The sequence below is a fragment of the Silene latifolia genome, chromosome 4 (assembly GCF_048544455.1).
Source record: "Silene latifolia isolate original U9 population chromosome 4, ASM4854445v1, whole genome shotgun sequence".
In the NCBI taxonomy this organism is placed as follows: Eukaryota; Viridiplantae; Streptophyta; class Magnoliopsida; order Caryophyllales; family Caryophyllaceae; genus Silene; species Silene latifolia.
Genome location: NC_133529.1, coordinates 45520257 through 45544640, shown reverse-complemented (window position 1 = coordinate 45544640; position 24384 = coordinate 45520257). Strand labels below are relative to the sequence as shown.

Sequence of the window (24384 nt, the reverse complement as noted above, 5' to 3'; positions counted from 1 at the left end):
CAAATTTGGCACCAAATTCATTTAAGGAGCCAAAATGAAAATGGTTCTAAAATTTGCGCCCAAAATTTTCACCAAATTTAAACTTGTGCAAAGTTCAAGTTAGCTATAAATAGAATAGTGTCAACTAAATTGATCATTTATACACAAACAACCAAAAAAACACTTTCCTACAATAATAAATCCACATCAAACAGCCAAAAAATCTGATTCATCCACATTTATTTCTCACAAACAGCAATAAATGAAGACTAAAAACTTGACAAACTTAGAAAGAAGTAAGATTTCTCAAATCTTAATGTTAAAAAGCAAAAATGGAAAGATCAAAAGGGGTGTAATGCTAGAGGTGGCAGACCAGTTCAGTGTTTGCAGGAAGAGTATCACAAGGATATGGAATCAAACAAAGAAGCAGTTGGATGCAGGCCAAACAGTCAATGTTAACAGCAAACTGAAAGGCAAAAAGTGTCATACAAGGCAGGTGTTTGATGTTGAGAAGTTCAACAAAATCCCTCTTTCAGAAAGGACCACTCAACATAGTACTGCTGAAGCTTATGGGACAAGCCAGTCAGCAATATCAAGATGGGTAACAGATAAGACAATACTTTCTCACACAAATGCAATCAAACCTCAGTTGAATGACAAAAACAAACTAGAGAGATTACTTTTCTCTCTTGGACAGCTACATTATGATGAGGTATGTAAGCAAGTGAAATTCAATGATCAAAGTATTGTTATTCACATGGATGAAAAATGGTTTTACTTAACTCAGCCTAGTAGGAGGTTCTACTTATCTAAAGGTGAAAAAAAACCATATAGAAGTGTTCAGTCCAAAAAATTTATAGGAAAAGTAATGTTTATGTGTGCTGTTGCCAGACCAAGGTATGGGTCAAACGGTGAAGTTCTTTTTGATGGTAAGATAGGTATATGGCCCTTCATAGTTGAAGTACCAGCTAAGAGAAATTCTAGGAATAGAGTTGCAGGTACAATGGAAACAAAATGCATAGAATCAATTAACAAACAGGTTGAAACATGGATACAGGCAATGCTGTGGTTTACATGTTTTTGGCTAACAGTTATGCAGCATATTATGAACATAAATGCTAGATCAGATTGGTCCATATTTTGTCAAATGCAGAAGAACATGTTTTGCAGTTAAGAAGACCAAGCTCAGAATACAAGCAGATTCTAAACATCAGCAGATCAGCATATTTTGAAGATCAGTCAAGTAACAGAAGAAATGTTTCATAATTTGTGTATTTTGATGCTTATTTATGAACTTTGCACAATGTTTAAATGTAAACTGGGACACAAATATTATGAACATCAGATTTGACTGCAATTCACTTGGCGTACAACTTTAAAATTCAGAAGCTTAACGAATTCAAGATCCCAAGCACTTAATGCTTGCATAGCCTCATCACTTTGAGTTGTGGTGGCTTTATGCATGCAGTAAGTGATTTAGGTTCAGATTTCGCCCTCAACAACAGATCATTGGGCATTAGTCCATTTTAACAAAGGAAATATACCCAAACTGTAAAAAACAATCATCACTAGTCCATTTTGACGAACCCAACCAACAAAAACATAAAAAAAAAACAATAAAATTATGGATCTAAAGAAATTAACCTCCCTTATTCTTCAAGGAGCACCTTCATAGCAGGTAAAAAATTGCACATCTCCAATAAAGCCATTCTTTTATACTCCGGTGTCTCATATCTTGCCAACTTCTTCCTAGTCCTCTCCTCAACATCTTCCTTAAACCAAATGTTAAAAGCATCTTGCTCAGTCAAGCACGTTTGGTAAACAAGTTCAGGTTCAGGCTCCATGCATGTCTCAGGAACAACATCAACATCAGATTCAGGAACAACTTCAGATTCAGGGACAACCAACTCAGAAAACTCATCATAAGATGATGAATAGTCATCATACGAATCAGGAACGATCTTCATTGACATGCCTTCAACATGTGCAATACTCATCTCCCTATCGCCATAGTCATCAACGTCAACATCAACAATAGGATCATCTTCAATATCGGAGAAAAGATGAGTCAGATCTGGAGATTTAGAGTCAAATCGTGAGGATTCATTGTTAATTTGAAGATGCGACATGTTGATGATCGGGTTTTAAGAGATTGGAGATCACAGATGAGAAGCGTGTCTCAGATTATGATAGAGACGATTTAGGGATTCAGGAAAGATGAGAGGAAGGAGGTGATGAGAGGAAGGAGGCGATGAGAGGAAGGATTTAGGGTTTTCTGGGTTGAAGATGAAGAGATGGACGGTTCTAGAAAGATGAAGATCTTTCAAATAGGCTGCTAGGGTTTGGGGAAGGATTAGGGAATTATATGGCGGGAGTTGGGGGGGTAATTGGGTTGTTAATTGTTTTGGGCTGGATTAGTTAGTGTTAGGTGGGTTTGGGTTATGTTAAGTAAGTGGGTTAGTGAATGGCAAATGTTGTAATATGCAAAAATAGACAAGGATAAGATGGTAAATTCACAACTTAAAAACTTACCAAAAAAGGAAAGAGGGACAAAAACCCGACTAGCTTCAATAAGGAAAGAGGGACAAAATGAGTGAATAGGAGGGAGTATCTAGTTAGTATTTGTTTTATTATTGGGTTTTGTTCTTGGTTGCATATTGAAGGAGATCTTCTAATTTGAAGATTTGTTCTAGGAGGATCATCCATCTTATTTTAGCACAAGAACTATCTAAAAAGGTGATCTAGATTGTGCCCATATTATCATCAAAATCAATGTAAGAAAATTGTATTTCCTTAATCTTTATTTATTATGCTTTTATATTTGCATGCATGTTACATAGATCACATAAAAATGAATTATGAGATAATTTGATTTTTAATTTGAGAGTCTAATATGGATCTATGATCTTTCATATGTATGGTCTAACAACCCTTGAGTTGGTTTACGTCTTATAAGTCTTGTTGAAAGGATAAGAGAATCAAGTTCGGTTGTCAATCAAGCAATTCATCAAACATGACATGTGTATAAGTTGGAAAAACAATAAGCAAGCATTCATATGAACTGATTAAGCATAGATTTATCCCATAATTGCTCCCCTAATCCCCCACTAATCCCTAGTTAGGAAACTACTCACTCATTATCATGTAAAACATGTTAACAATGGTGTCAATCATCTTAACAAGGATAAACATGATGAAAGAGTGAAGCAATAAACAATAAACAAGTAAAGAGTGAAGGAATTATACCAATCTTAAGATGAACAAATGGAAAGGAAAGAATAATAGAAGATTTCTCTTCAGGACGCTCGGGCTGACCTCGGGACGCCCAGATCATGGGTCACCTTGGCTTCCTCTTCTCGTGACTGCCTCAAGATTCGTGGGGATCATTATGATTTATTGACTTAGGCCTTTAGTGTTAGCCTTCTTTTGGGTCCTTGGTCGTTATATGCTATCAATTTAGCTCCGCTTCTCTCCATCTAGTCAAGTTAGTGCTCTTCTCCTACAAAGGGCACCAAACCTCATAGAATATTCATAGAAGGAGGCTAAAGACAAGAAACGATCCTAATACATACTAAAGAAGCATATGAACTAGGCTAGTTAGGGGACTAAATGTGCGTAAATAGGAGTCACATCAACTACTCACTACACATCATGATTAATATGCTAGCAATGTTGTCAAACATCACAACATAAATGAACATGATGATTAAGCAAGGTAATAAAACTTGAGATTAACAAATAAATAAAGAGGGGTTAAGAAGGTTACCAACTTGGAAAGTAAAGATGAACATAAATAAAGAAGAATCCTTAAATAAAGATGGAGACTTGTCACTTAGTCTTCAAGTACATACCCAAGAGATCTAAATGTAAATAACTTGAATTTAACAAAGGAAATTGAAAGAATAATGGAAGAAACCTTTGATTAATGATGGAGAGTTGTCAATTCCCCAATGCAAACCCAATAATTTTTCAATTACAAAGCTAGATATAAGATTGTTTGAGAAATAATTAAGGAATGATTAAAGTGCAATTTGTGGAATGATTAAAGACTAATTCTATTCTAATCTACTCCTAACAAGGCTTAATCTAAACTAAAGAGGCTTCATCTCCTCTAAATACAAGAGGGGTATATATAGTAAGTAAGCTTTAGGGTTAATTATGGGCTTAAATTAAGGCTAGGCCCACCAAACATGACTAACTCCTTGCAAGTCCCCTGAGTAGGTCGTGCATCCTAGAGCTGTGAAGAAACAATCCTGTAGCTTAGGTTGAGCGTCCTGGGGGTAGCATGCACGGGTTAAGGGTAAGGACGCCCGTCTTGAGTATGGGGACGCTCGCCCTGAGCTTTGGGACGCCCGGGCTAGTTTTGGGACGCCCGTTCTGTGCTGCATTTCTTCTCCTTCTTGTTTTGGCCGCCCCCTAACTCGTGGGGTTCCTTCATAGGTCGTGGGGATCCTTCGTCATTGCCTAATTACTTGTTTTATTGACTCAGGCCTTTAGTGTTGGTCTCCTTTTCGATGCTTGGTCGTTGGATCTTATCAATAGCTCGTTTCACTCCATTTGGGCAAGGTTAGTGCTCCTCTCCAACAAAGGACACTAAACCTCATAGAATATGCATAATAGGAAGCTAAAGACAAGAAACGACCGTAATACACACTAAAAAGCATAGGAACTAGGCTAGTTAGGGGACTAAATGTGCGTAAATAGGAGTCACATCAGGAATTTTTATGATGTCCTCGTAGTTGAGGTGCTTGATGTTGTCTTCTCCAAATAGGAGGCTCACAGCTTGCCCATCTAGGCAAGGGTTCTATTCAGACTTTATCGATGCAGAATTGATGTCGTTGTCAGGGATGAAATAACAGTCTTGAAATACTTCTATACCCGGGTGCTTGACCGTTGTTATAGGGTCGTAGATTGGCTCAGGAAAATCGTTGTAAATTTCAGACTCTCATTCGGGGACGAAATATCCGTTGAGGGTTAAGTGGTATGGGCGGGGGATAACTCATTGTCTTTTACGCTTCCTTACAAGGAGACCCATTTCCAGGATGTCTTCATCTATCGGCTCGTAACCTAGTCCAAAAGGGATTTTGGGAACCTTGGCCTGTTTCAGGGGAGGTAAGGTGCTTTTCAGTGAGTTAAGAGGCATGCCCGGGAAATACTCTTGGCACATCAAGATGCGGTTGATCGCGAGATTTGAGAATGGATCACAATCAAAAGATGTTAGTTCGTCGAATATGGCATTCACGGCTTGGAATCCCCATATTTTTTTGTCGATCTCCTCAATGACTTGAGAGGCTATCCCCTTTTTCATGACAGCTTTGATTGGGGATGCAAGAATTGTGATTGTTTTCCCGTTAAAAGAGGACCCTAATTTTCTGGTTAAAGGTTTATGTGACGGCTTTGGAAGCATGGATCCATGGGTGCCCTACAAGCATGTTGAATGATGCGTCGATGTCGGCTACTTGGAAACTGGCTTGTCTCTCCAAAGGTTCTGTTGTGATGGTTAGGGTGATAAGACCTGCGACTTTTCGGCGAGTACCATCGTAGGCGCGAACTCCTTGATTGTTTGGGACTAGGTCGGCTTCCTTGATCCCTAGTCGATGAGATATTTTGAGAGGAATGAAGTTGACTACACATCCGTCATCTACCAAGACCATGGGTACGTTCTTTTTCAAGCATTGCATACTGATGTATAGGGCCAAGTTGTGGTTGGCTCCAAAGGGAGGGATATCTTTGTCGGAGAAGATGATTGGGTTGCTCAGGTCAGGGACGTCCGTGGTCATATGGGCTACCACTTCTTCGGGTGAGGAGGTGGAAGGCACTGTCAGCTTCTCCAAGGCTTGAAGGAAAGCCTGCCAGTGCTCAAAGGATGTGGTGATTAGTTACCAGATGGATATCTCGGCCTTGGCCTTCTGGAGTTGCTTTAGAATTGAGTTCTCAGGCACCCTAAGTTGAATGTCAATGTCTAGGATGATTTGGTCATTGATCGTTTACGGATTATTTGTTGTGTTGTTTGTGTTCTGGTAAGGGCATCCAGATCGAGTAAGGTGATCAATCTCTTTAGTTGACTTGCCCTTTCCCGAGATAATGTAGACATCGTGCACGTCATCTCTCAATATGTCGTTGATTTTAGGGTCTCGAGGGTATCTTGAAGGGGTATTCCTCGGAGGGTAGTTTTTGTGAGGGAATTTTTTGTGCATGCAGTTTTTGTGAAGGTGGTTATTGTGAGGTTGATTATTGTGATGTATGTTGTGAGGTGCATGCCATAATGGTTGCGGAAGCAGTCCATTCTGGAATTGGGAGTTTTGGTTGTTAGAGGGACCCTCCCTTGGACGTGGTGCAGGTTTTGGTGGGTTGAATATCGTCGGTGGTAAGCGTCCTCGAGTCAGGTGATCCTCTCGAAGAGACTAGCAATGGTTTTCTTGACTTTCTGAAACATGGCGAGCATGGATGCGGCGCTGAACACTAACATCCCGTCTGGGGTGTCCTTTTCCAAGGCATTGATCTCGTCCTCAAAAGGCAAGATGAGATGCGAGCAATCCAGAGTTGCCTCATCATCTGAAATGGTGTGAATTCCCAAAGGGTTCGTTTTGTTGTTTGGTTTTCCGGGCAGAGGTAGGAGTAGCTCTCCTTTCTCGATCATATCCTGGATAGCTTGCTTCAGCTTGAAGCAAGTTTCTATGTCATGGCCTTTGCCTTGGTGATATTGGCAATAGGCGTTAGGGTACCAGAAGCGGGTTTTCTTTGCTTCAGGCGGGTCCGGAGTGGGCCTGATTGGTTGCAGTTTCCCTTTTCCATGAGCCTTTTCAGCGCGCTAGCGTAGGTCGATCCCAAGTTGGTGAATGTCGTTTGGGGACGTTCGGCTTTGTTTGTAGTTGGCTCAAGGAGGTTTGAAAATCGTCATTATGTCATCATGACAAAGGCTTACAACGGTCGGCGAAAGATCGAGGTTTGAAACGGCAATTATGATGGCGCAAAAAGGTGTTATGAAAAGTTCAGAAATGACACGGAAGGGCTTATGATAACATAGCACATAAGCACTCAAAGTTCATTTTATTATGCATAATGCTGACACGGGTTTTTGCTTAATAAAGGTGGTTACACACCAAGCGATCAATCTCCGATTTTTGAGAGGGATGCCAATCCAAACAAACTGTGAAAGGTTGGTGCCCTAGCCTCGTGCTTGTAGGAAGTGAATGCTCTTTGGCGAAACAAAATGGTGTAAAGCCAATGGTATGTTTAACGCAATCGGGATGAGAAAACTCACGCCGACGGGACGAGCTAATTGGTCGATGAAGTTTAGGTTATGGGGCCGGACAAGGAACCCAACTTATGACCGTAATATCAATTACTGCACTTCAACCAATACCTCGTTCGAGTTTCACCATCTAGGGATCACAAAGAGACAAGTGTCCTAGTTTTCCCCAGCAGAGTCGACAGTCTGTGGACATGGGCCACCTACACGCCAAGCCAATCTGTTGACATATAGTGGTCGGAAAGCCACGCTCGGGAGCGTAGAAATGCTTTCAACCGGATCGCTTTAGATCGGTTGGTTTTGTCTCGGTGAAGGTCTCAAAACAATGCAGAGATGTTTGCAGTCGCCACCAAGCAATTATGGGATGCCTGGAAACCGTTCGAATCCACTTTATACCTCGGTCAATCAAGGCAAAAAGCGGTCCTTGACATAGATACTAAAGATAAGAAATCGTTGTAATACTACGATTTTGAGCTGTTGGGTACTCTATCGAGTAAGGCTTACTTTGTCGAGCAATTATGTTTTGCTTTTTGGGCAGTGTTCTGTCTGTCGGGTACTCGATCGAGTAGGGGCAACTCGATCGATTAGGGGCCACTCGATCGAGTACCTCACTTACTCGATCGAGTGCGTCGGGATTTACGTGTTTTTTGCCATGTTTTGATAGCAACGTGAGAATGATAAAAAGAACTTTTCTTCAGCTACTTCTACTTTTTAATTTATTCTAAGTTTTATAAAGAGAAAATAAAAGTTACGTAGTTTACCTCTCTCACGTTGCTATCAAATCCAAGGGCTTGAGTCGTTGAATTCCAGAGTTCTTTACGCCGTTGAGACGTCGCATTGTGGGTAAGATCCTTGTACATTTTTTATGTTGTTTTGTTAATTTTGGTTAACCCTAATTGGGTAATTTGGGGGTTTTCGGAGTATTATTGGTATTAATTTGTGATTGTATGATTACATGTTGATAGGAGGTGATTTCGTAGAGGAGCGTTTCTGATCTCTTATTGTGTCGATTGTGGTAATTGCATTTCTAGGTAGGGTTTCTGTAATACCATAGTTTTCTTAAGTCTTCTACTCGGTCAAATATGGCTTACTCGGCCGAGTAAGTGTGTCGTGTGTTTCTGGACAGCTTTCTGCCCAGGAATACTCGGCTGAGTATGGGAAAACTCGACCGAGTAGAGGATACTCGGCCGAGTATACTCTATACTCGACCGAGTATCCGGTCTGACGGGTGTTATTTCCGCGGTTTTTATTAAAATGATTAGAGATTATATATAAGTCGTTTGTCAGTTTCTAAAATCATTTCTTCCAAAACATAAACTATGTTTCATTCTCTTCTAATCATCTTCATCAACTGCAAGGCAAAGGTCGTCGACTGTGTGTTCTAGCATCTTATTCTGTGTCAATCGCCGTAGTAAGTGTCTTATCCTTATTGAACTATTGTTGTTCTTATAAGTTAACAAACCCTAATTTGGGGGTTTAGGGTTTTGGTCATCGTATGTGTTGTTGATTGTTCATTATCGTTGTTGTAGGTGATGATGTGTTACTAGTTGAGCGTTTGTATGATTGGCTACATCATAACAGATTGTGAGAAGGTAGGGTTTCCCTACTCAGTTTTACTGTTTAATTGAACTGAGATTTATGTGGTAATTGTTGTACGATTGATATTGTGATCATCTGCTGGTATTGTGTTGGTGTTGTTGTTAGTGTTGGTGATGCGTTGATGTTGGTGACGGTGATTGTGATTGTGATGATTGTGGTGGAGTCACTTGAGGGAGTGGCTTCACACCTTAGTTTGCCCTCCGTTGAACCCGCCATGGGAGGGGATGTGCACGTTAACGGACAGGGATTATTGCTCATTGATGAGCGGGACCTTGGTGGGTGTGGCTGCGGTCCCCCACCACGGATTGTTTGTGATTGGGAGTGGAGATGGCGGATGATCAGTGCTTATCTTTCGTACTTGCCTTGCTTTGATTATTCAGTAACTGACCCCGTTGTTGTTTTATAAAATCTGTGGTAATCCATTCGGGGATGGTGAGCAGATTGTGACAGGTGATGATGTTTATGAGCTATGGGGACGAGATGGGGAGTCATCACTCGAGTCTAGCTTCTGCTGTCATGAGATTTATCTTATAGTTTCAGTTGTTGAACGTTAGTAATCTTTATTTCGGTTTTGGTTTATGGAACATGTAATCATTAACCATTCATACTTTAATAAATGTTGTTTCGGAATGGCAACTATGATATACTAACCTCGGGCAACCGAGATGGTAACAGTCTCTCATGCTAGGTTAGTCCTTGATAAGGTACCTTGGTAAGAGGGGGCGTTACAAAGTGGTATCAGACAGACGATTCTGGAACCTAAAGCCAATGAACCTAATGAACTTAGGGAGTCTAAATAAAATGAATCCGGGGAGAGTTATTTGAGCTACCGCAAAGACTTGGGAGACGTCCCGAAGTCGCATTGAGGCCCTTACGATCTCGAGCCGATCACATGGGGGGGTCTTGGAAATCGTTATGTGTTTCAAGTCATGTGTGTGGTACTTGTAGCTGTGAAACTTTTATAGTTGTTGGATGAAGTGAAAGGATTTGACGATGGTGGTATATGATAAAGGAATTGCGTTGTTGTGTGTGACATATCTTGAAGCATGTTATATGGTTACTGCTTGTCTTTTGAAACGGGTAGTGGAGTGTCATATATATATATATATATATATATATATATATGGAAATGCATGTTTAAGTATGTAATGTGAGGTGGGATGTGTCTATATGATCATGATGATGTTAATGTTTGGTTTGTTGGTAGTAGCATGTGATTACGGTCATGCGTCTATATATATGAATGTTGTGTTTAATTTTCATGTGGGTATGATAAAAGTTCAACTATGTACTGGTTTTTAGAGGTATTGAGTTGTTATTGTTGCCTTATGCATGTTCAAGGTCTTTTGTTTAGAAAATTTGACGTGTATGAAGACCGATTATGGTAGGGTTGTCTTAAAACTGTCATAATTCGAGTTCTAGAAATGATATTGCTGTTTTACGAAAACTGGACGTTGCTGAGAACTGTGCCGATACTCGACCGAGTAGGCCCAACTCGGCCGAGTATCTTTCATACTCGACCGAGTAAAGCATATTCGGCCAAGTAATCTTTCTGTGATAATTTTGTTCAGTTTTTGGAGTCGTGAACTCGGCCGAGTAGTCTCATTACTCGACCGAGTGTCCTGTACTCGGTAGAGTACGTCATGCACTCGACCGAGTATCTCTTTGGGCTGTTGTTTTGAGTCGACGGCTATGTCTTACACATGTTTTGAGTAGTCGGTTATGTGCACATGTATGTTTTGGGTCTAAAAGCATTCTTTTATATATGTGACGGTCTTGATACGTAAGTTACCATATGCTATGATATGGGGAATGCCGGCTTATGAGGGATATGTGTTGGATGGGGAGAACATGAGTTAAATGTGGTTGTGAGAGATAGTGGAAAAATAAAGGGAAGATTGCTGAGCTAATCGAGGCAAGGAGCATATTTTGTGAGATATGGTAAGTGATATAGTCGCGTGTTGAGTAATATAAAAGTAAGTATATGTGGGCCAGGGTGATGTAAGTGTAAAGAAATGTGAGAATGCAAAGGTTGAGATGAGGGATGCGAATACTGGTAAATTGGGATGTGTAAGGATTTATGGAGGGAGACGGTTATGATTGTGTTGGTTAAGGATATATGTGATGAAAGGTCGTTATAGAGGGATAGAAACGAATGGTGTATAGTGAGATCGAGTTATGCCGCGATAGGTGGATAATGGTCGAGTTTGAGAATTTGGATTATCAAGAGGTGAGCCTAGTGTATAATTCATTGGGCAATTAAGGGTATGAGGTGAATGTTTGGTTTTCTTGGGATACCAAAGGGAGACACAACTAATTAAAGGGTAACCGTTAATTGTGGGGACTTGATGGTGACAAGTGTGAGTGAGTAATATGATGGGAGAGGATCAGTGATAAGAAAGAATGAGAAGATATTGATATGAATTAATGGAATTTGAGTTGTGGAGCAATCAGAAGGTAATTGTATTACTAAGGAGTTAGGTAGAAGAAGGAAGGAGATGAATTATTAATTGGTATTACTGGATGGAAGTAAGCTGAGAGAACGTTGACCAAAGTTATGGAACATGAAAGTAAGGAATCATGGAAATGTACGACAGCATCATGAGAGGGTGTGAGTTAATGGTTATATAGGAGAATAGGACGACATGTTAGCCGTGTGTTTCGAGGTATTAAGGGAATAAGAAGCTGGTAGAGTGTTTGCACGATTTGCGATTTTGGTGGAGAGTTAGGTGACGATACGATAAAGGATAGAATTGGAAATAATGTTGAGGTAAATTTTGTTGGAGGATTTGATATTCGTTATTGGGATGACAACCAAAGAGAAGAAACGATTGTTACATTAAGTAGTGATAGTAAGAGAGTAGTCACATGAACAATGGTGGTGTTGTGGCGTTGTCACAAATGATTAAGAGTGATGATTAATAGGAAAGATAGCCATTCTAAAGAGGTTGATTTTTTTTGTAGAGGCCGGATTGATATGTATGGAGGTGAGGGGGTATGAAATATGGTTTTAGGAGGCAGGTGCTAGTAGTTGAGTATTAACGGTATGGTTACATTTGTCAGGAAGTGGTAGTTATGTGAATGGGAGAATGTGATAGGAGGGACATTGATACGTGCATTTTATATAGTCCTTTTAGGCCTTTTTATGCACGTATTTCTATGCTATTATCGTAGTTTTATGCTACGAAATGCCCCGAATATGCTACTTTGGTTTGTTTTGTTCTATTTGCAGGAATGGACCAGAAAGTAGTGAAATCAAGCCTTTTACCGTCCGTTTTGCATGCATTTGAAGGAAGAGTTAATTTGGAGCGGAAATGTAGCTGTCTCGGGATGCGTGAAGCCGTTTCGGGAGCTAAATAATCAAGTCAAAGCTGAAACTAACGGAATAAGTGGCTGCTGAAGTCAGATATCACTCGATCAAGTGCTTTACATGTCGATCGAGTGCTTTTGGATAGAATAAGAAGTCGATCGAGTACATTCTATGGTCGATCGAATAATTTCATTTTAGGGTTTACTCGATCGAGTAGTAATTTTACTCGATCGAGTGGTTTGAGCTTAATTCTGCTCGATCGAGCACTTCTAAAGGGCTCGATCGAGTGATTCCTTATTGGGCTCGGGCTTTTTAGCTATCAATTCGTTATTAGGTTAAATAAAATCCTATTTTCTTATAAATAGGAAGGAGAGATGTCATTTGTAACTCTCTTCTCTCTCTGATCTCTCCCACCACGACATACACTACTTTTCTTCTGTTTACTACTGGATACTTTGTTCTTCTCTTTTCCGGACTTTTCTCTGTAATTTTCTCTTTCCCTTTTCTCTTTTATTTAATGTTCGTTATTTCTCTTCCCTTTATTTCTGTTCTTTCCTTTATCATGTCTAGCTAATTTCTCCCTGCTAGGATTAGGAGGTTTAATGGACCGATGTTAATTGCTAATTAGTTCATAGATTTTTCGTTGTTGTTATGTCTATGTTGTTAATCACTGCTTATAATTGTATCTTGCTGATTGAATCGATGCATTTTGCCTTTTTAACCTTGGTAAGCCTTTACCTGGACCGGAAGGTTGGAAGGGGTGAGACCTGCAGAGAACAATAGGATGCTTTAGGGAGGGCGAAATCTAAGCTAATAGTATTTTAGGGTGAATTGAGACCGGAAGGAGATATTCGTTGCCCCTTAGACTGACACATCGACTGATATGTGACCTTAGCTGCAATTAACTGACGTTCATTGATGACCCGACATCCTAGTTTTCTCTCTCTCTCTATTTAATTTCTCATATTCCCTTTTAATCTCATTAGTTTAGTTAAAATAATTCAAAACCCCATTAGTGACCGTAGACAGACCGAATAGACAAGTAGATAGTGACCGCCTCCCTGTGTAGATCGACCTTACTTACTGCTAGCTTCTGTTAGTGTACTTAGGTTTTATTTTTGGTACCTGACGACGGTATAAAATTTTGGCGCCGTTGCCGGGGAGGCAACTACTTTATTTATTTGTTTAATGCTGTCTGTTTTTAACCTCAAGGGATTTTTCCTTTGAGGCCGTTCTAATCTTTTTCTTTAGTGCTGTTTTGATAGGCCCTACAGGTCCTACCTAGGCAGTTCTAGGTAAAAGATTGTCAAAGGGAAGGCCTAAGTACCTTTGACCCGTCACCTATATTCCATTATATGGTGCAACAGGTGATTTACTGCGGGAGATGTGGTGCTGCTGAGCACAATGCAGCTTTTTGCTTAAATTAGCTGAAAATGACGAGGTTTATGCATTCAAGCAGCATTGACAAGCTAATCAATCTGTTGTAATTGCGCCGCCACTTCTGCCCTATCAACGAGGCTACCAACAGCCTCCATTTGTCTGGCCACTGCAACAAAAAGCTCCTCCTCCTGATAAACGGAAAGATGAGATTGCTGAGCTGAAGTCTTTGGTGAAGGCACTTGCATTCCAAAAGCAAGAACATGATAGACAAATTTTTGCGCAAATTGATGAGCTCGAGTCTGAAATAGCTCAGTTAGCTGCTGAGTCGAATATAGGGCAACCAGAGGAAGTCTGCGTTACCTACGCAGAGAGTGGTCTTTCCCACGAAGGACCCGCGTTGCCTAGTGCTGCTGATGACTGGGAAGACTCGGATTACGAGGTTCTATCAGATAAAGACACCTTACACAAAGATTTTTGCACTGATCAGCAAGAATCACTCGATCGAGTGGATTATATTGATCGATCGAGTGATTTACCTGAAGAAACGTTCGATCGAACACAATGTATCACTCGATCGAACTGCTGCTTAGAGGAATTACTCGATCGAGCTGTTTTATGCACTCGATCGAGTGATTATCAAGAGGATATCTCTTGATCGAGTAACATTTCTACTCGATCGACTGATTTGGCCAGTGTGAGCAATAAAACGTCATGTGGGTTTGTTCTAGATGACGATTTTGCTGAAGATAATGGTTACGGTGAATCTCCCCTTTTCAAGGCCGAGCTGGATGCGCTTGAGGCTGCGATTTACGGGACGGATTCCACTAAGGAGGGTGATGAGAAGACAGTTGAGTTGGTGATTGTTCCTAGCGCGGAAGAGATAATATCTTCCTTTGTCAATGATTACATCATTGAGAGCGACCACACCGAGGTAGTTGACGATAATTATATTATTGTTTCTTTAAATAGTACATTGCCTCATTTGACTCGTGCTTCGTATTTTAATATTATACCCCCTCCTAGCTGGACGATTAATTTAACAGTTTTTCACCGTACTTGTCGTCAGAAATTTGTCAACCTGAATCGGCACCCTAGATTGTTACTAATTGCTCCCGAGCTCCTTTATTTTGTTGACAAATTTAGGTGCCCTAATAGGAAATTTGTTAGACTTAAACGTTTAAACATGTCATTTTCCTATGTTGCTATTATACTTTGGTGCTGCTTATGCTCTTGTGTAGCACATGCGCAGTTATACGATCTACTTGATACCCGTCGTTGTGAGTACCAAAGATAAAATTTATAATATCCTATTAAGACCAACCTAGGCTAGTGGTAACAGGGTCGAACCACAAGGAGGCAGTTGTAAACTTTAGTTGATTTATCTTTAGTCCGAGGTAACTATTGTGGGGGTTGAATTGAATTGGTCTACAGCTAAAAATAAGTAAAGACAATAAATTAAATAAACGATTTAAACAGATAAAAGAAGGGTACTAGGATGGTCGGGTCATTATAGCTTCGGCGGCAGCAAACTAAGTCGGTCTGAATCAAACTCAGGTAAGGGGGGAAATAAAGAGGTCCTCTCGGTCCACTCTTAACAAATAGCATCTCTCGATCTCGCTATAGGTCCCTAATGTCACTAATACTAACTTTCGTCCTGAAAAGTGACTAACGGTCTAAACTATACCTATCTTTCGATCTTAGCACAGTTTAGTCGATTTAATTGATGGTCAAGTAACTTTCCCTATCTTTCGATCTAATGGGTCGGTCACAAAATAGGTATCTAACTGGTCGCATGCATTCAACTCGTTAAATACAAGATTAAATTCAATTAAAACGAAGGAAAACCCTACGGGGTCAGTCGATCGACTGACAATGTCAGTCGATCGACCAACACGCGAGACAAACCGTGTCTAATCTAATGCCGCCTATGCCATAAATCGCCTACATCCTAGCACTACAGATTTAGCTACTCATGCTAGGGGTAAAAACAATAACTTTAATAATAAGATTAACTAACGGATTCATGCTTGAAACGACAAAGAGAATAATTAACATATACAATAGATTGGCTACGGGAATTAACTAGCAATTCTAAACTATCGATAAAATAAAGATGAACTGTAATTAAGGCAGAAGAGTACCGAATTGCAGAGGAAAGATTAGTTATTAAGAACCGAAATTCCAATGCTCAACAATCCCAAACCCTAATTGTCAAGAACCGTATGCGAAGACTTAATGTAAATTACTGAATAAAACTTGAGTAAAAACTAAGATAAAAACTTGATTCTAAACTGAATGTTTCATGTTACGTTATATAGCAAATAACGTAACATCTTATTTCCTAAACCTAGCATCATGGGCTTGCGCTTTCTCGGTCTTCTAATCTCGTCTGGAATAGAAATCTGGTCGATCGACTGATAAGTCTGGTCGATCGACTGCTCCTCAGCAAACAGTAGCTTCTGGAACCCGATCATTGGTCGATCGACTGAGGGTGATGGTCGATCGACTAATGAAGCTGCTACTTGACTTCTTAAAACTCGTGGACTCGTCTTTTGGGCCTTGAATTGCGCACCAAGCTCGTTCCTTAAGTGATTCCTTTACGTCATTTGCAATGCAGTTTACTCGGGGACGGATTTGGCTTGATTTCCCGTTGAATTCTTCACATTTCTGCAATAATGTACAAAATACGGAAGTAGACGGAAATAGGGAGAAATGTAGCATAAACTACAAGAATGAGCTCTGAAATGCGTGTAAAATGGGATGTAAAACATCATATAAAAGACACGCATCAAACTTCCCCAAACCAAACCCTTGCTTGTCCCCAAGCAAGAACTAGACTCGATCTAATGACCTAATGGAACGAGTTCAATCTCAGAGCGAAATGCAAACTGTTAAACCTAAACCAATTTAATGCACAACCAACAATCAATTAGTAATGCGAATCATGCAAACGAATTATGAGGTCGTCAAAGACACGCTGAACCATCAACTGTAGAGACTTATCAAATTGGACTCTCGCGGGTCGCTCAAATCACTCAATAGGCACAGGTGATATATATGTAAGATAGAAAGAATTAATTTTGTAGTGACTCTCACCTAACTACGACCTATGAAAACATGCCAGCAATAAAATATGAAAATGACCTCTACAACCGTACATACGCATTCCAACCAAACAGATGACCAATGACACATGCCGAGGTGTATATGGGATATGTGAGGTATGGGTAAGAAGAGGCAAAACATTTTATGGTAAAGTGGAGGCACAGGTGATAAAGCTAGTACCAAAACGGAACCAAGTGGCAACATCCAACTTCTTGCTCATAATCAAACGAAACAGTGCTATAGCAAGCACAAAACTCACAATCTCCAAACTATCAAATCAATAAACTCCCCATAAGAAATAAATGAATCATGGGAGCAAAAATCGCCAAAAGATAAGGATTAAATTATGCGAATTGATTTCTTCCTCGGATCTTCAGTCGATCGACCAAAAGGAGCAGTCGATCGACTGCCTTGAACAGTACAGGACCTCTTTTTTTTCATTTCTTTTTCGAATCATTTTTTCATTTTTTCTTTCTTTTTCTTTTGTTTCTTTCTTTCCTTTTCATTTTCCAATCATCATCTCAACAGAGCAAATGCCACCAAAAACGAGTAACAATCCCAGGAACACAGACTACTAGCTTGACAAGGGACAGGCTAAATGTAGGATGTAGTAATGGGAGAAAAAGGCTATTTTTGGCAGTGTGAAGCTTATAGGTAAAATTAGAAAAGGAAACCTCTACCACATGTGTCAACAAACCACAGACCGAATGCATACAGGTATTAAGTAGATCAAATTCATAATTATGCAAATTAAGGAAACATGTCTCATAAGGAGTACTACTCACATTCCTAGATAAACTGGTCATGAATGTCACCAGTTATAGGCTCTAATTCTCAGAAATATGATGTAGTTTGCCAAGAATCAAAGTCAAGTCTCGAGTTCAGCAAGAATGTAACGAAAACTCGTAGATATGCATTTACGATTCTACTAATAACATGTTAATCTAGCAAGGCTCAGGCGAAACTGGCGCAAATGCAAAAATCATCATAGAAATACTACCGTTCCGACTCGACCTATATGCTAAAAATAAACGTGCATTTTATGGAATTTTTTTAAATTTTTTAAATTTTTTGAATTTTTCTGTATATATAAGAGAAATGAAATAAAACAATGCAATACAAAATTAAACGTGAATGCAAGCAAATGATATGCGACGCAAAACCCTTCCCCAAACCAAATCGCACAATGTCCCCATTGTGCAAAATCATATAGTGAAGAAAAGAGAAATGGGAATTTGCGAGAAAATAAATAAGCAAGACACAAAGGAAAGATATGGAACTCACAAGACTTTAAGCGCGGCAAAAGGAAACCTCCCAAACCAAATGAGCTAGGAGGTTTCAGTAGCTAGCAGTGCTACCAATAAGAGTGCCTGAAAGACAGAAAATACAACGCATAAGACTGAGAAAACAATTTGGAAGCGGTAGAATTGTGGGTAAATGAGAGAATAGAAGAAATAAGTAATATGACGGAAAGTGAAGAGGAGTAAAAAACTCCCTTAAGTCCGCATATCGACCAAACATAGCAGGAGAGAGGTCGTGAACGAATATAGCAGCAGCAGTGGTCGATCGACTACTGAGATCAGTCGATCGACCAGATGGGCGTGAACAGTAGCTCCTGTAAACCTGCAAGTCAGTCGATCGACCATAAAGATCAGTCGATCGACTGAAAACACTGCTGCAACTTCTTATTTCTTCGTATTTCTCAATGATTCGAGCTAACAAGCTCTAAATACCTGCAAATACACAATAAAACGCGCCCAAAATTGCGCAAAACCCAGAATAAAGTCTAGAGTATTAAAATTCAAAAATCCTAAATAAGTGAAATAAAATGCGAAGTTTTCGCGCACACAAAAGCAATAAGAAATAGTTCGAAAGCAATAAAATGTTTGTAAAGCTTTTGATCAACTAGTAGTTGATCAGGAAAGGCCAAGGTATGGCCCACTTCGTCGGCTCCTGGCTACTAGAGGTAGCCTCAATGGTGCTCATCTTATCAGTTGCACCCTTCTTAGCTTCGACAGTCGGAGAGCTCAACATATCAACTTCGTGATCTCTCCAATCATGGACTTTCGCGGACTCGTCAGAATCCAGATCAGACCATCTCACCTTGGCTGGCTCATCTTCCACTTCCTCATCAGTCCCATAGCTTAGGCATCCGAGACCTCTTCTTTGAATGATCGGCTTCCTTACAGCTGGCACAACTTGTAGCACTTCCTTCCCCAAACCAGCTCCTGCATTATCTAAAACAACAGATTCTTCCTCCTTCTTGCTCCCAATCTGGGGCGGAGGGGTAACACAGCAGTAGTAATAGGGACAGGCAATTCAGGAAGCACAAAGTACGATTTCTTTTCAGAGACCGTGTTACAAGTAACATGCCACATGGGATCCTTCTTTTTAGCAGGTTGGGCAAAAATGATAGAATGTTTCCCAACTTTGAAGGTCAAAGTTCTAGAGCCTACGTCAATAACTGCACCAGCAGTGTGCAGAAACGGCCTTCCTAGGATGATCGGTATATGGGCATCCTCAGGCATGTCAAGGACAACAAAGTTAACAGGGAAGAAAAACTTCCCTATTTGGACGGGTATGTCCTCTAGGACTCCTATAGGCTCGACCGCAGATCGGTCAGCCATCTGAACTGTCATGTCTGTGATAGCAAACCGGGTCAACTTAAGTTTCCTAGCTAAACTAAAGGGCATGACGCTTATGCTAGCCCCTAGGTCACACAATGCCTTCTCAATTGAGAAGGTACCTATTTTGCAAGGAACAGAAAAGCTACCCGGGTCCTCTAACTTATGGGGCGCAGTGTGAGACAGATAGGAGCAAGACTCCTTGGTGAGTGCGACAGTGTGTACTGTTTCAAGTGACCGCTTTTTGGACAACAGTTGTTTCATAAATTTAGTATAAGCGGGCACTTGGTTAACTAACTCAAGGAAGGGTACCTGAACATTCAAGCTACGGATAACTTTCTCAAACTTACTGAAAGATACCTGTTCCTTCGTCGGCACGAGTCTCTCCGGATTTGGGGTTGTAAGGAGCACCTTAGCCCTCTCCTCTAAATCACGTGTGCCAGTATCCGTGGACTTAGGTTGAAAGTCCACAACCTTTTCCTTGTTGAAGCTTGATCCTTCCTCAGACCGTCTCAAATGAGAACCATTAACTGTCATTGGATCGAACTTCGGAGCCGGGACTGACCCATCCGCGCTCGGGTCTGCCCCCAAAATTTTCGGGACCGTGGTACCCCGAAACAAGTGGTCTCTTAGATTAGTTGGCATTAAAGGACGAAATTCCTCGACATCAGCAGTAATCGTGGTCGATCGACCACCCTCCTCAGTCGATCGACTGGGTTGTACAGTTCCAGAAGCTCCTGTAACCCGTGATTCAGTCGATCGACTAGGTATTTCAGTCGATCGACTGAAATACCTGGCAGACGTCGTTTTCTTTGATTTATTCGTTACAGCTTTGTTTTGACTCGGATCTGCCTCATTCTTTTCAACAGCATCCTGAACCATGGCAGGACCATCAAGGGTGGACCCGCTCCTCAAAGTGATGGCATTTAGGGTCTCCTTTTGTTCAAGTTGAGTGGGTAAGTGTCCGGGAGCTCGGGTGTTATTTTTGCTAGCCAATTTAGCAATTTGGCTTTCTAGTAACTTCATCCCGGCCTCTCTTGCTTGGGACTCCTTCAGCAACAGATTCTTAAGCTCGGAAAATTCAGAATTCTGCGATTGTTGCTGCTGCGGCACATAAGGAGGTTTCTGATATTGCTGTTGCTTTTGATGAGGGGGCACATAGGGTTGTTGCTGCGGCGGAGGTTGAGTTGGATTTAGGACATTTTGGCTCCTCCAACTCAAGTTCGGGTGGGTTGGCTCGTAGTAGGTGTTGGTCTGCCTATAGTGTTGAAAGGCAGCACAAGATTCAAAGGGACTAGGGCGGGTTTTTCGAGACATGGCCCTCACCTCCACACCTTTCACGAGACGAAGGGACCGTCTGACACAGCATTGACTTGGTACATCCCACCTTTAGAGACTCCTCCTAACTCATACTTGTCAAATCTCGCGGTGAGAGCCTCAAGTGCAGCAACAGAGGATGATTTAGCAGCTCTCCTCTGGTTCCCTCTAGAATTCCCATACTCGGCCTTGTGGGTAGCTAGATCGTCAATGATTTTCCACCCCTTGGTTGCTCCCAAATTTTCAACAAATCTCCCGTTGGCTGCAAAGATCCAAAATGGCCCTCTGATCGTCGTACAACCCATTGTAGAAATGATTGCACAAACTCCACTTTTCGAACCCATGGTGCGGTATGGTTCGCACCAACTTCTTGAATCGGACCCATGCTTCATGGAAATTCTCATCTGGCCCTTGTTTAAAGCCCGTGATTTGAGCTCTAATCGCAATCGTCCTTGAAGCAGAAAAGTACTTCTTGTAGAATGTCAGTGCCAATGTATTCCAATCTGTGATCCCTTGGACAGCTCGGTCCAGATCTCTATACCACTCCCTTGCAGCATCACGAAGGGAGAAGATGAACATAGTTTCCTTGATCTGGTCTTGGGTCACGCCAGCTGGTGGGGGTATGGAGCAGCAGTAGTCAATAAAGGTTTCCATATGCTTAGCGCATCTTCATTTGCGCTCCCCAAACCGGTTTCTCTCAACCATAGTGATGTGGCGGGCTTTGGTTCGAACTTCTTGGCATCACCTGGTAGCTCAAACCCCTTATATAAGTTATCGGTGTCGGCTCGAATAACTAGCTATACTTGCTTCCTCGGCCATGACCGGAATTTCCGGAGAAGTAATCGTCTCGGTGAAGAAGTGGAAACGGGCGAAGATGGTGGATTATCTCCGAACAGTTCGTTCTCGTAATAGCTTGACAGAGTACTCAGCTCTTCCTCTGTCGGTAATACTCTTTGTGTTCGTCTAAACTCGCGCAAGGATCTTTCCAGCTCAGGGTTCAACGGTACTAATTCTCCACCCTGTGACCTGCGCATAAGAAGAAACTACAAAAGGAATATAAGAAAAGTTTAAGGAACAGATGTCCCTTAAACTAAGAAAGACTAAAAATAAAAACAACTAAAATTAGGACTATTGCCTCCCCGACAACGGCGCCAAAATTTGATACCCGTCGTTGTGAGTACCAAAGATAAAATTTATAATCTCCTATTAAGACCAACCTAGGCTAGTGGTAACAGGGTCGAACCACAAGGAGGCAGTTGTAAACTTTAGTTGATTTATGTTTAGTCCGAGGTAACTATTGTGGGGGTTGAATTGAATTGGTCTACAGCTAAAAATAAGTAAAGACAATAAATTAAATAAACGATTTAAACAGATAAAAGAAGGGTACTAGGATGGTCGGGTCATTATAGCTTCTAGCAAAACTAAGTCGGTCTGAATCAAACTCAGGTAAGGCGGGAAATAAAGAGGTCCTCTCGGTCCACTCTTAACAAATAGCATCTCTCGATCTCGCTATAGGTCCCTAATGTCACTAATACTAACTTTCGTCCTGAAAAGTGACTAACGGTCTAAACTATACCTATCTTTCGATCTTAGCACAGTTTAGTCGATTTAATTGATGGTCAAGTAACTTTCCCTATCTTTCGATCTAATGGGTCGGTCACAAAATAGGTATCTAACTAGTCGCATGCATTCAACTCGCTAAATACAAGATTAAATTCAATTAAAACGAAGGAAAACCCTACGGGGTCAGTCGATCGACTGACAATGTCAGTCGATCGACCAACACGCGAGACAAACCGTGTCTAATCTAATACCGCCTCTGCCATAAATCGCCTACATCCTAGCACTACAGATTTAGCTACTCATGCTAGGGGTAAAAACAATAACTTTAATAATAAGATTAACTAACGGATTCATGCTTGAAACGACAAAGAGAATAATTAACTGATAGTGGTTGATGTCGTCACTCATCCAATCAAACACATTTATAATACTCAACATACAGCTAGTTAGCGGTAAGTCGAGGTCGATCCATGGGACGGTGTGCTTTGGGTTCTAAGTCTATCTATCTCAATTTATGCTAGTGTCACAATTTGGTTGGGTTTGTAGTTGTGTCTATACTAATGCAAGCAATAAGGTAAAACAAGCAATAAAAGGAAGGATATAAACAAATGATTAAAAGTGCTAGGATATCATGGGGTCATGGGGGATTCGTGGTGTTGATCATACAAACATGTTTACAAAGTTGCAAGCAATTAATGTTGCGGAGGAACCGAGTTGGGTTATGTCTTACGGTTCTTAGGAAGAGTTGGGTCCCGGAGCCGAATCGATTAGATTGTACAACACCTACAAGTCGACTTACTTTCCTTCTAATCAACTTCTATGCATGGTCTAACAAGACTCGAGTTGGTTTATATCTTACAAGTCAAGTTGAGTAGATAAGAGATGGTAAAAATGCAAGGATTCATAGGCTTAGCATTTCATCAAACATAACATGTGCATAAAGTTGACATCACAACAAGAAAGCAATTTAATTATGTGAACATATTAGATTAAGCATGAATCAATCCCATGTTGGTTTCCCCTAATTACCCACTAATCCTAGCTAAAGAAACTACTCACTCATTATCATGGGAAACATGTCATTAATGGTGTCAATCATCACAACAAGTATAAACATGATAATAGAATGAGGAAATAAACAATAAAGAGTAAAGAGTAAAGGATTTATACCAAACTTGAGATGATCCAAATAATAAAGCAAAGAATAATAGAAGAAACTTGATGATTGATGGAAGGTTGTCAATCTCCCAATAATAACCCAATAATCTTCAATTACCCAATAATAAACTTGAATGATAAACTTGAACAATAATTAAGAAGAGATTAATGTGTAATTTGTGGAAAGATTAAAGAGTAAGCTATTCTAATCTACTCCTAATCTAATCTAAAGAAGGATTTTTCTAGCTAAAATGATTGTCTCTTTTGATTATTACAAATGGGGTATTTATAGTGGAAATTAGGTGGATGCATTTAGGGTTAACTAAGGCTAATTTAGTAGTTACACTTTTTAGATTGAGCAAGGAGGGGCCGGTATTTTTCGAAGGAAGGGCTTCTTTCTTTGTAGCTTGGAGAAGACGAAATTGTGCTGTGGAGGAATCCGTGCGGATTGGTGTCGGGACGGGCGGATTCTGGGAGAAGAAGACGAGCGGATTTGATGGAATCCGGGCGGATTCTGGCGGGGCAATCCGAGCGGATTCAAAGCAAGACGCTCGGATTGTGTAGTGTGGAGACGGGCGGATTGGAGACAATCCGCTCGGATTGTTCTTCAGCAGTGATTCTCCTTCTTTTCTTCCCTTTTTGCTCATTCCCATTTTATTCTTGCGGGATTGGTCTTTAGTCTTTGCTTCCTCTTTATACTAGTCCATCTAGTATCGTCAAGTAGCTTCCAAATATGCACGAAAGACGGGAATTTCCGCCTTATTATCTTCTTTTCTACAAAACATACGAGATGCGATAGAAAAGCAAATAGGAAGGTTTTGACGGATAAAATGGCCAAAGAATGCTATAATAGTATGCAAAATAGGCTCAATTAGGGGACTAAATATGTGCAAATAATGGTCACATCAAATATCCCTAAACCGAACCTTTACTCGTCCCGAGTAAAGAGGTGACTAAAACTAGACCTTTATTTAAACTATCCTACTAATATAACCGATATGAGACAATTAGCGGGTCTCACTCCGCCCCTTCAACTCACAATAAGACAACCATGAGGTAGGATGCCTTCTTGCAAGGCAAGGTGGGTCTTGCCAAAA

General features: G+C 40.7%; 1 protein-coding gene across 1 annotated transcript; it reads left to right on the top strand.

Moving 5' to 3' along the window:
• Positions 1–241: 241 nt before the first annotated feature.
• Positions 242–1398, top strand: LOC141651466 (uncharacterized). Its single transcript, XM_074459179.1, has 3 exons — positions 242–977; positions 1133–1222; positions 1325–1398. The coding sequence occupies exons 1-3, from the start codon at positions 242–244 to the stop codon at positions 1396–1398; spliced, it is 900 nt and encodes a 299-aa protein (XP_074315280.1).
• The last annotated feature ends 22986 nt before the right edge of the window (positions 1399–24384 follow it).

Bases quoted from the DNA above. Each gene is read 5' to 3' on its own strand.
- LOC141651466 (XM_074459179.1), top strand. From the start codon at position 242: ATGAAGACTAAAAACTTGACAAACTTAGAAAGAAGTAAGATTTCTCAA. The intron at 978-1,132 runs GTACAATGGAAA...TGTCAAATGCAG, and splicing joins TTCTAGGAATAGAGTTGCAG to AAGAACATGTTTTGCAGTTA. The intron at 1,223-1,324 runs GTAACAGAAGAA...TATGAACATCAG, and splicing joins ATATTTTGAAGATCAGTCAA to ATTTGACTGCAATTCACTTG.